A 12,919-nucleotide genomic window follows, 5' to 3' on the forward strand; every position below is an offset into this window, starting at 1 on the left:
CTGAAAAGAAGGACGCCATTAAGAATGTATACAGATATGGGGGTGGGGTGTGCTTGAGAACTAATTCCTTAGGTGTAGTGGTAATGGTGAATATTGTGCCTATTTTCATTTTTTTTATCTTTGCAACTAAAGGCACGTGGAGAGCCAATTTTCCAAAACAAAGATTCAACTTTCTTTGTACAAAACAAAGACATGTGTTTTTTTTTTTCCTCCCAGTACCATTTTAAACGTAAAGCCAGGAAGTTATCTGAAAATTCCATCAATATGAAGCTGGTTGAATGAAGGAACATTCATATGTATGACAAAGAATGTGACAACTCTATATGTAATAAAGTACAGAGATGTCCAACATTATTAGAAAAAAATTCACAGATGTATAGTGTGATTGCACTTGTATAAAAACAGCTGTATGTGTTATTTCTGTAGGCTTTTATATGTTAAATTTTCTGGGTGAAAGAAACTTAACATTAATCAACCTAGTCTCAAGTATGGCTTTTTGGCAAATTACTCATAAATTAAAAAGTCTCTGGCTTTAAAAACATTCATGTTAAGTACCACTAGGAGCTTAGAGACCTATGCTATGTATCATATTAACAACAATGAAATACACTCAAATTTACTGCTTAAAGAAGTGATTATGGAAAAGGACACAGAATAGTGAACAAATTCCTTTCCATCTCTGAGTATCTCAACCAGATACTACCAAGGTGCTCATGTGAGCAGTGTGGCGTGAAGACAGGAAACGGTTTTAAAAAACAAGTGGTTCAGTCATTTGGACATTTCAAAAACGTGAACGCCTACTTACGTACACAGTCTGCACCCTGTTAGATACTTAAATACAGTGAACAAGACAGATCTGGTTACTACCTGATACAGTTGTGGTAAGCTAGCAATGTAACCTTAATCTTTTTTTCAAGTGGGGTATATAAATTGGGAGACTGGGAATCAACACATATATGCTACTATTTATATAAAATAGGTTACTAATAAGAACCTACTGCACAGCACTGAATATTCATTGAAAGGACTGATGCTGAAGTTGAAGCTCCAATACTTTCAGGCACCTGGTCCAAAGAGCCAACTCACTGGAAATGACTCTGATGCTGGGATATATTGAGGGCAGGAGAAGAAGTGGGCAGTGGCAGAGGATGAGAGGGTTAGACAGCATCTCTGATTCAATGGACAGGGGTTTGAGCCAGCTGTGGGAGATAGTGAAGGACAGACGAGCCTAGTGTGCTGCAGTCTGTGGGGTCACAGAGTCAGACATGCCTTAGCAACTTAACAATGAGAACTGCATTGCCAAATTCAGAGATGTTCAATGTTAAATATTTTAATTCAGGTCCACAGAAGTACTTCTACCTATGAGCCTTAGAGTTTTCCTGGTTTATCTGATATTTGTGCTTAGTCGCTCAGTCGTGTCTGACTCTTTGCGACCCCATGGCACACCAGGCTTCTCTGTCCATGGAATTCTCCGGGCAAGAATATTGCAGTGAGTTGCCATGTTCTCCTCCAGAGATCTTTCCAACCCAGGGATTGAACCCTGGTCCCCCACATTGCAGGCAGAGTCTTTACCATCTGAGCCACCAGAGAAGCCATCTGATATTTAATCCTATAAATCTGTTCAAATGACTGGATAAAACACATATTATCCCACCTACGTTTGCACGCCTACAGAAAACTTACTTCAAGCAACTGCAACTCGTCATCATTGTTCATCATCTACCTTTCTATAAGAGTTATTTAAATTATAAATACAGAATACTTGTGGAGCTAATGGCTCAGTGGTAAAGAATCTGCCTGCCAATGCAGGAGACTTGGGGGTTCAATCCCTGGGTCAGGATGATCCTCTGGAGAAGGAAATGGGAACCCATTCCAGTGTCCTTGCCTGAGAAAGCCCATGGACAGAGGAGCCTGGCAGAGTCCAGTCCATGGGATTGCAAAAGAGTTAGATATGACTTAGCAACTAAACAAAACAACAACAAAACATCATAAACTTATGACAACAAATGATTTTATTTTCAAAGATATAAATGTTAAGAAAAATATTTTACTTTAAAAATGGCACATATTTAGCATAATAATGCAGAGTACATCATGAGAAACACTGGGCTGGAAGAAGCACAAGCTGGAATTGAGATTGCTGGGAGAAATATCAATAACCTCAGATATGCAGATGACACCACCCTTATGGCAGAAAGTGAAGAACTAAAGAGCCTCTTGATGAAAGTGAAAGAGGAGAGTGAAAAAGTTGGCTTAAAGCTCAACATTCAGAAAACGAAGATCATGGCATCTGGTCCCATCACTTCATGTGAAATAGATGGGGAAACAGTGGAAACAGTGGCTGACTTTATTTTTCTGGGCTCCAAAATCACTGCAGATGGTGACTGCAGCCATGAAATTAAAAGACGCTTACTCCTTGGGAGGAAAGTTATGACCAACCTAGATAGCATATTTAAAAGCAGAGACATTACTCTGTCAAAAAAAAGTTCATCTAGTCAAGGCTATGGTTTTTCCAGTAGTCATGTATGGATGTGAGAGTTGGACTGTGAAGAAAGCTGACCGCCGAATAACTGATGCTTTTGAACTATGGTTGGAGAAGACTCTTGAGAGTCCCTTGGACTACAAGGAGATCCAACCAGTCCATCAGTCCTGGGTGTTCATTGGAAGGACTGATGTTGAAACGCCAATACTTTGGCCATTTGATATGAAGAGCTGACTCATTTGAAAAAACCCTGATGCTGGGAAAGATTGAGGGAAGGAGGAGAAGGGGACAACAGAGAATGCGATGGTTGGATGGCATCACTGACTCAATGGACATGGGTTTGGGTGGACTCCGGGAGTCGCTGATGAAGAGTGAGGCCAGGCGTGCTGCGGTTCATGGGGTCGCAAAGAGTCAGACATGACTGAGCGACTGAACTGAACTGAATTCAATAATTATTTACTGAGCTACTTAGTGCTTGCTTGCAAAGTGCAAGGCCCTGAGGATACTACAATGAATATGATCATTTCTAGTTTTTTAAGGTGCTCAGAATGTTGTAGTAGAAGGAGGGGACAACAGAACAGGATTCAGCATAATGTGTGCTGAAATGAACAGCAACGTAGGATATGCTTCGACAGATCAGAGAAGACAGAAACCACCTATGCCTGTAAGTCACAAAGACTCCACAGAAGGGATATTTATGATAAGTTCTCAGGTCAGCCAAAAGAAAGTATTTAGGTATTTCTCCTTTAATTGGGAACTTCTAGAAACACAGCTATTTAAAAATGGTTTTTAAATATACTGATTGAATCACAGTGTCACACAACAATTTCTGTATTTCAAGGGACTTTGTGTCATATAAATCTCAGGCTTACAGTAGGTAAAAGAAAAAAGATTAAATGGTTCTTCCCACCTCCAAACAGAACTCCAAATTTGACTCATTGGAAAAGACTGATGCTGGGAGGGATTGGGGGCAAGAGGAGAAGGGGACGACAGAGGATGAGATGGCTGGATGGCATCACTGACTCGATAGACGTGAGTCTCAGTGAACCCCGGGAGCTGGTGATGGACAGGGAGGCCTGGCGTGCTGCGATTCATGGGGCCGCAAAGAGTCGGACACAACTGAGCGACTGATCTGATCTGATCTGAAAGCAGATTTTAATCTAATATCGTGTGGTCAAAACATTTACAATAAATGTGACTAGAAAACCATATAATATTATATTAGAATTGGAAAAAACACCTGTAAAATTATAGTTAGAGCAATAGTGTATAGATACATGCAGGCAAAAAACCAGAGTGTCTCTTCGCTAAACAAATCCAGCAGACGTAAAAAGACAAATGCCCAGGAAAGAACTTCTTGAATCATCAGTCTTAAAACTCCATCAGATCAACATGACAAAGAACAAGACTTTATTTAAATTAAAGAAAGAAAAAAAGACTCCAGTGCCAAAACGTGAAAGCCAGATTTCACCTATCTGAATCCAACAGTTAATAAGACCACAGAAGTCTCCAGAAAATGACATACAACAGAATAAGTCTGACTCATTTCTTGTTAGTACACTACCAGTTTTTACAAAATTAAAGTCATAGAAAATCTCTACATACAAGGTCCAATTTAGAAATCAATGATACAGCAAGTCTGTAGCTACCTCAACTGTTTCCCTTTTGGCTTACCTAACAAATACGCTAAATAAAGAAGTAATTTTTATCTATTTCTTAATTAGGTAAACCAAAGCAAAGTTATCTAACAAAAACACTTAGCCTTCAGCTCAAGTTAGAGGGTAACTGATACCAAATAACTACCTGAAATGATCAGGAAAATCCTGGGATTCTCACAGGATAGAGTTTGTAAAAACTGAAACCAACAGTAAATTATTTAATTAACCTATTGGTTGATAATAAGTCAGGATACAATTCAAATCCTAAAATAGGTAAAATTCACATTTCACGTGGAGAAACAGATGAAAAAAACAGAGTAAATGGTTAGAACTTGCCCAAGTCAGAGACTAATTAACAAACCAGAAGCACACTCAGGTTCTTAACTCCAAGGAGACTTGTTCTCTTCTGGACAGTAATGACGTGTATATGGTTCCTTCCATGTAATTTAGAAAAAGAAGTCAGATCATTTCATTTTTGAGTTAAATAGAAGTTGCCCTTTTAAGAGCCAAATTCTGTTCTATCTTCTTAGAACTATAAAATTCTTTCCAACATAATAGACAAAAGAGAATTTAGATTTAAAAAATTTGAAAACAGTAATTTAGTTTTAATTAAACTTGTTAAGAATTTAGCATTAATTTCCTCTTATTCATTCAGAATGCAAGAAAAATGTATTCTATTCCTGTTTCCTTTTAAAGAAAGCTACCAGTCAATATGAGCCCTTATAAAAACTTTCTGGTAAACATTTTTTAAAAGCATTATCTATAATCAAATACAAATTTTCCAGACTTCTTCAGAATCTGAAGAAAAGAAGTGGGCTTTTTAAAGGAAATGCTTTCAGACTGCAAAGATCTAATGATAAAACAAGATGCATTAAACGAAAAAATGCTGATAATGAAGACTGGCTACTTTACCCACTTCAGATAATTTATAATACAGTTAAATGCCACAAAATAACAAGACACTGTGAAATGCTCTTCAGATCTTCACAATTCATAAGTGTTAAGTGAAACAGTAGCATACACAGTGGTATATATTCTTTATCTTTTTATTTCAAGTTTACTAAATAGGTGAAACCATTATTCCGGGTTTAGCCCATATAGTCTATTCTGATGGCAAATCTATGTACTTCTGATGAAATGTCTAAGCTCTTAACCTAAATTATAACATTTTGATTTTGTTTTAAGGATCAAGTGTTATATTTATGAAGGTATGCAGTCAGGTCTTTTCAGCTCCTGATCTTACCTGCTGAATCTTCCAAATCAATCAGTTTGGGCATTAAGCTCTCAGGGAGTTTTTCCGGTAAGTCATAGCCATTCTTCCTAGCAACTACCAGATGAAAAGCAGCACAAAACTCATCCAGTGTCAAGGCTCCATCTTTATCAAAGTCTGAGAGTTCCCTAGAATAAAAACTTATTATTAATATGATCATATTCTGCTTTGGCTCCTTTTAGGTTTCAAAAAGAAGCAAGAGAAATTATTTCCCAGAAAATAGCAATTAAGAATTTAAAAAATTCCACAGATGGAAGGACATGTAATATGTAATATAACGACACGCATGCTAAGCTGCTTCAGTCATGTCCGACTCTGTGACCCCATGGACTGTATAGCCCGCCAGGCTCCTTGGCCCATGGGATTCTCCAGGCCAGAATACTGGAGTGTGTTGCCATGCCTTTCTCCAAGGGATCTTCCCTACCCAGGGATCGAACCCAGGTCTCTTATGTCTCCTGCATTGGCAGGCGGGTTCTTTACCACTAGTGCCACCTGGGAAGCCCAAAACAAATATAGCAAACTGTTAATTGTAGGCAGTGGGCATATGGGTGTTCAAGGCACAATTCTTTACGCTTTTCTGTATACTTTAAATTCTCATAATAAAATGCTGAAAAAATAGTCCCAATAAATAAAGTCACCAAAAAATGACCTTTAACACACTTGCATTTCTAGTAAAAGGATTTAGTTAAATCCTGGCTTACTTAATAAGTCACTGAAATTTTTAAAAATTGTTTTTATTGTTATCAAATTTCTACATGTATGCATTTTAAAGCATCTAACAGAACTACAAGTCCTGATACATTGAAACAGCAGCCCCACCCTGGTGTCCATTTCCTGGTTGCAGAAACAATCATTTTTTAATTTATTACCTTAAATTACATAAATGTTAACAGCATGCATATATTGCCAGTTATTGATTTTTCAGTTTTAGGCATTATCTACGTACTTCCTACCATAGTATCCTATGTGTCTAAAGATGCTACTAACAAAGTAATTTAGAATATAAATAAATACATTGATATAAAGTAGAAATAACATGTATTTATCTGATAATTGCTTTTAAAAAGTAATTTGTGATTGCAGTTTGTGCTTTAATGGCTAATTTCAACTACATACCAGCTATCCTGAGTCTCAGTCTAAATTTAAATGGGAGCTAAGCATGTTCTTGAGATCATGCCTTGGTATAGGACTTACTAACCCTGTTAAAAACCAAATGGGATAAACATACCATGTATGAGCAAACCAGCTTTTATGCCACACATTATTCTCTCAACAAAACAGCTGATACAGCTTAAAAACTTTTAGCACACTTTAAAGAACTACTGCAGAGTAATCACTTAGTTCCTTTCTAAAGAGTGAGAGAGAAGCTGGATATTATGAGGCAATACTGAGTTCTTTGAGAACATTCTTGAAAAGGTTACTCTAATAGTTTAAGTTCAAAAATCTACCTGCTGTAAACTCTTTTGAAACAACCCACATTACCCAACTAATGATATACCACACTTACCAAATATGAGAAAGTTCAAGAATAGGAAGTTTTGATTTTGTAAAAAACTCTTTAGCTGCAGATCCTGAAATATTAAAACAGTGTTGTTTAGTGTTATTCTGAACTTACAGCTCCAAGAATAAAATGTGAGGTAAGAGTCTTAAGACTTCTGCCACTGAGAAAAAGGTAACCTTAACATGTGCACATGTCATATTTTTGGTTTCCCAGTGACTATAAACTTTTTAGACAATTTGAGAATTAATTTATCCTTTATCATCACTGACGAATGAAACCATGTCTTTGAGATTATGAAACTGAGACCGTCCTATCCCATTTAGAAGAACTTCTGTTTTTAACAACTCACCTGGAATAAATCCATTTAGATCAGGCTGAATGGTTTTAAATTGATTTACATAATACTGTCTTTGTTCATCTGTTATTTTCCAAGGATCGTCATAACTACTGGATTGCCTACGAATTTCATTGGCAGTTGTAGCTGAGGCTACAGTTCGTACTGTTGTCTGGTCCTGTAATGAAACATTTTTTCCTCAGTACAGTATCTATCTATATGACTATAAGGACCAAGATCGTTAAGTTACTTATCTTTGAAAGTAAAACTTACTTTTTGTGGATGTTTAAAAATAAGCCTTAACTCATCAGCAAACCACATATTTGTTACATAGGTTATTAAACATTTTTGCACAAAGATTACATAAATATGTAGAATGATAGCAATATGTAAGCAACAGAAAGCTATGTAAAAGGTGCTAAGAAAGCCAAGCAAATACATTCCTAGATGCAGAAACGTTTCAAAACTTCACTATGGGATTAGCAAGAAAATCAGCCAAAACTTTCAATAAAACGTTCCAATGAAAACAGACTTGAAGAAAAGGCACAAAGTTCTTTTTTGTTTTAATAAAAGAGTGAACTTGCATTTATAAAATGTGCAACAGCAAAATATAAAAACAATGACAGCAGCAATACTCTTAATGAAGCAAATAAAAATGCAATACCAATAAAATGTCACACCTGGACAGAAGCAGGATGCATGGTTAAAAGAGTACTGGTTGGTGGAGTATCAGCAAAACTGACCCAATTTTCTTGAGGTGGAGGTGGAGAATGTCCTGACCACACTGCATCACCAGCAGAAGAACCTAAAAACGGAATGGGTAAACATGCTGACTCACTTTTGGAAGAAAAAATAAAGTTACCAGGTTTTTAATGATAACAAATCACCAGACATATGAACAAGTTTTCTTTTAAAAAGCTAACTCTGAGGAAATATTAACAACTTCCAAAATGGAATCTTATCTGCCAATTTAAAATTAGACCTCATTTGGCATAATAACCAATTTACTGCTATAATAAGCAATACAGCAGCAGAATCATTTTTATAACAAAGTATACTTCCCTTCACTAATATAATAAATATACCTGGGAATATATCTCCGATATAATATATCTCTTATACATTTTACCCTTCAGATAGAATCTGATACCTATAAACTTTTGTCTAAGCATCATAGATATAAGTAAATGCAATTATACTCAATTTACTTAGAAACTTTCACAGTTGGCTTTTGCTTCTATTTAAGGCACTTAATGAGTCTGAGTAAACTCCAGGAGTTGGTAGTGGACAGGGAGGCCTGGCGTGCTACAGTCCATGGGGTTGCAAAGAGTCAGACATGACTGAGCGACTGAACTGAACTGAACTGAACTTATAAATTAAAAGCTGACTTCGAGGCAACTCTTAAAGGAACATTCTTAAGTTTCCTTCCATCTACAGCCCTTAATAAATGTTACTTTTAAAAATTTTCTAAATACCTGATTGTGCTTCACCAAAGGGAGACCAGAATGGCCCAGGTCCTGCAAGAGGCCTCTCGCTGTTTCCTCCACTGGGATGGCGGTTGTGCTTCCTCCACGTGTGTGGAGAAGCCGGTGGAGACTGCTGTGGCGAGACTACTGGGGACACAGGTTCCTAGAAAGAACATCATTATTTGAAAATTTAAATTTTAAGGTAACATGTTTTAGTGTAAGCATTCCCACAGTACATCAGCTGACAGCATGTACATGATTACCTGCTGATCTACAGATGCACGAGGCTGCACAGTATCATGGCTTGTGGACCCTTTTTTCACTTGTCCCCTGCCAGGTGGTGGGGGGATTACACCAGAGTAAGACCCTTGATTTTCAGAATCTGAAGAATATGAGGTTGGATGACGAGATTCCTGTTCATTCTTTGAAGCAACAAATCTTGGCAGAGGAAGGTCCTTTACTGTTAACCACAAAAATAATTATTACTTCAAAACGAAACAGGGTATACACATTAAAAATCTGAAATAAGAGATGAATTTGTTATTAGAAAGAATTTTTGCAAAAACTAAGAAACAATAGACACAAAATGTTTATCGCCACAAAATTCAGATCATCTCCCTTAGATTGTTTAGGTAAACTCTGATCTAGAAGGTAGTAGTAATAGCACTCTGTCACTCTAAGGGGTTAAGCTGTATGAAATGTTCAGTGCATGCCAGGCCTTTGTTTGTACTTTACATTTATCTCATAACCATATAAACCTTACAAAAATCCCCATTTTACAGATAAAAAAGTGAGACTCTAAGATGCCAAGGTCACTGACAGTAACCGACTGTTAGGATCTGCAGCCAGGTCAATCTGACCCTGAAGCCTAGACTGTTTCTACTCACACTGGTTCCCTAAAGGAAGATGTTAGAGCTCTAAACAAAACAAGACTATGCACTAAGTTTGAACTAGATTAATCTAGACATTTTCACTGAAGAAATTAATGAAAACATCTTACTGTCCACCTGCCAAGGACACAGTTTACAAGGCGTTAGTTGTACCTCCCACTTTAGTCCAGCTATGACACTCCTAATGCAAATATTCTACATTCACTTTTAAATAGAGAAAAGGATAAAAGGCTGAGAATGTCTCTGCACATTTTTAGACTAGAACAATACAGCAGCAGCAGCATCTTTAGAAGAAAGTGTACTTTCCTGCACCATGATTACCTGCATTTCTCTTTAGAATCTCTGCATTAGGGAGGGAAAATAGTAATGTTTATGCAGTATTTATATAAAGGAAATAAAAATTACCTAAAAAGAATGTAAACTCTCAATTCTAGAACAATGAAATGAGAGCTCCACATTGAAAACTTCTGGATGACTATTAAACAGAGGTGCTACTTAAAACTATTTTTATAAAAATTCTAACATTACAGAAAACCTCAAGTTTTCTCTTCCCACCCCATTCCCTATGAAAACCAAAGAACTCTGCATTTTAAGAATGAAGAAGAAATTCTTAAGGATTTAATTCTTAAGAAATTAAGAATTTTCAACTACTTAGGCATCAATGAGCCTTCAAATAATAGAAAACCACGTTATCCTAGGTGACACTTGTAGGGTGGGCAGATGCTTGCATTGGGGTTTTAGCCTGCCAATATTTTAACACTGTCTCTACCAATCAAAATTTTGGTTAACCAATACTTTCTAAACTTCAAATGGAACTTTCATAGCTTTTCCAAACAGGAAAACACTAAGCATAACATTGTTTTATACTTAGTAGAAAAGAATATAAGGAGGGCATATATGAGATAGTCACTACAATTCATCAGCTACCTTGATAAAATTATTCATCTAAATTCTAAGCAATTTTTAGTAAATTAAAGTTGTCATTTTAAGTTTTTGTATTACCATAAAATATGTGTGATGTACATAAATGCCGTAACAGAGTTAAGGTAGACATATTTTTCTAATATTAACAAATGAAAAAAGTATGGCAAGAATAAAGTCACGATACTTTAACTCAAGGTCACAAATGCCACTGAAACATCAGAAAGACTCCACAGTTCTACCGACTTTATTTCACTTTTGATTAGAAGTTCATTTTCATTTCAGTTACTAATATATTCCATAGTTACCTGTATTTATACTTTCCACTCTTAAAGGGAAGCCAGACTGGGCAACAGCTACAAGTTTCAAAGCAATATAGAACTGACTTCTTCCAAAATAACCAAGTCTTGTCGCACCACAAAGCTCCATAATCTATAAAAGAAAAAAAATGCTAATATCAAGAATTTTGACAATAATTCTCCACAAAAGCAGCTATCCGACCTCTCTAACTTTTCCAAAATACATAGCTGACATATGGCATATTACTCTCAACTGACGACCAACTCTTCAAGTTTCAGTTTTAAATGTTTGAAAATAAAAAGGCACTGACCTTACAATAGGTTATCATTCTCCTACTTAGTAAAATTCATGTGATAAACAATTATATTTTATTAAAAATAACTGGAACTTTTAGAAACAAATGTACCATCTATTCTTCTTCATAAACACTGTGCATACAATAGGGTCAAAAGTTTCTGCAACTAATAGATTATTACCCAGTCATTTAAGGTAAATCATAAAATGACATACTAAGTAGGAAAGGGCATGATCCATAATTTTGACCACATAAATACAAACTTTAAAACAACCAGATATATAAAGATTCTACCAGCAAGTTTGCTAGGTAAGATTGCGAATATGGGTTATTTCTCTTTACTCTCCAGATTATATTTAATGTGGTTATACTACTTTTCTTTAAAACAATAATTTTTGTTTGCCTTTAAAAAAAAAAAAAAAAAGCATGAAGCCTTTTAAGGATTGTTCTAATAATTCAACAAATATTTCTTGACTGGCTACTACAAGTATCAAACTGTGCTCAGCCACTCAGTTGTGTGGGGCTCTTTGGATTGTAGCCCACAGGGAACCTCTGTCCATGGGATTTTTCAGGCAAGAATACTGGAGAGGGTTGCCATTTCCTTCTCCAGGGGAATCTTCCCAACCCAGGGATCAAACCTATGTTTCCTGCACTGGAAGGCAGAATCTTTACTGCTGAGCTATTGGGGAAAAGAGAATTTAGGTTACAAAATTAAATTATAATCCCAAAAGGTGTATTAATATCTATTATACAGACATCACAAAGTCACCCTAAAACAAGCACTAAGTAACCTTATCTCAGCTTCTCAAAAATCCAAATTCTTGTACAAAGAGAGCATATTTAGTCTAATTTAGTCTATTTTCTTTTTCCCAACACATTCAAAGGAAGATTAAGGTACCTGAGATGTTGTGATACTAAGTCAGAAGTAAAGTATTTAGTAGAATTGCAAAGAAGTACCTATCAATGGTTCAGCAATATATCACAATAACAATAACTATTTGTTTACTTGCACTAGGAAAGACGACATTTTTGCTATGACTGATCATCATGGGAGGAAGTTCCTGTTTCTGTCACTAAGGGGCATCACTTCTGTGTAAATTTAAAAGGGCAAAGAGGATAAAGAGGCAGGTTTACATTAAGAGAACTACGGGGAAAAGGAGGGTGAGAGTTAAGAATGAAGAGCACACAGCCAGGCAGCATATGAAGGCATTGTGTTATGGTTATTGTGCCCACAGGGAACCCCCTCAGGGATCATTATACATCTCAGATACTTTTATTTATAACCCAAAGCATCTAAAATACACCAGGTAAGAGCTAGATAAAGGGAAGACCTAAAAGGGGATCACGTGTAGTTTGTTTATCCCTACTACATCTGTTTCACGTGCCTGTGAGATTTTCAGGGGGAGATACCCTGGTAACAGAACAAAGAGGTAGAGTTCAGAAGGGAGTACATTGAGGAGCTGTGCTCCATCCTGGCAAGCAGACAGGAGGTCATGACTGAAGCTGGGGGACCAATAAATGAGACTGCCAGCAAGCCCAGAGTGACAAAAGGAAACCTAACAGGCAGGTATAAAAAGGAGCTTATGAAAGAGAAAGTGGGAAAAAATAGCAGCAGAAAGTGGGAAACCAAAGGTGGGACAAGGCTTTGGAAGGTGCGAGCAAGCTTTAACGGAAACAATCATTGCACACACAGATTTACATACAAGGTGTTATGAGAAGCCACCTAAACTCCCAAGAATAGATAAAAGTAATTATGGAATAGCCATATGAGAAAAATACGTAGCCTTTAAAATTCACTTATA

General features: G+C 36.5%; 1 protein-coding gene across 6 annotated transcripts in view; it reads right to left on the minus strand.

The window, feature by feature from the left end:
* The window catches only part of REPS1 (RALBP1 associated Eps domain containing 1), a 90,825-nt gene that overhangs the window by 38,631 nt on the left and 39,275 nt on the right, over positions 1 to 12,919 (minus strand). For 5 of the 6 annotated variants that reach the window (XM_019967504.2, XM_070795575.1, XM_019967502.2 and 2 more), the window contains exons 2-8: positions 10,831 to 10,954; positions 8,975 to 9,171; positions 8,721 to 8,874; positions 7,926 to 8,050; positions 7,261 to 7,423; positions 6,918 to 6,981; positions 5,384 to 5,538 (exon numbers count right to left, since the gene is read on the minus strand). In XM_019967504.2, the coding sequence (XP_019823063.2) occupies positions 5,384 to 5,538; positions 6,918 to 6,981; positions 7,261 to 7,423; positions 7,926 to 8,050; positions 8,721 to 8,874; positions 8,975 to 9,171; positions 10,831 to 10,954 (982 nt within the window). The remainder of the gene's footprint in view (positions 1 to 5,383; positions 5,539 to 6,917; positions 6,982 to 7,260; positions 7,424 to 7,925; positions 8,051 to 8,720; positions 8,875 to 8,974; positions 9,172 to 10,830; positions 10,955 to 12,919) is intronic. The other variant, XM_019967503.2, reaches the window with a different exon arrangement.

Source organism: Bos indicus, chromosome 9 (assembly GCF_029378745.1).
Source record: "Bos indicus isolate NIAB-ARS_2022 breed Sahiwal x Tharparkar chromosome 9, NIAB-ARS_B.indTharparkar_mat_pri_1.0, whole genome shotgun sequence".
Lineage (NCBI taxonomy): Eukaryota > Metazoa > Chordata > Mammalia > Artiodactyla > Bovidae > Bos > Bos indicus.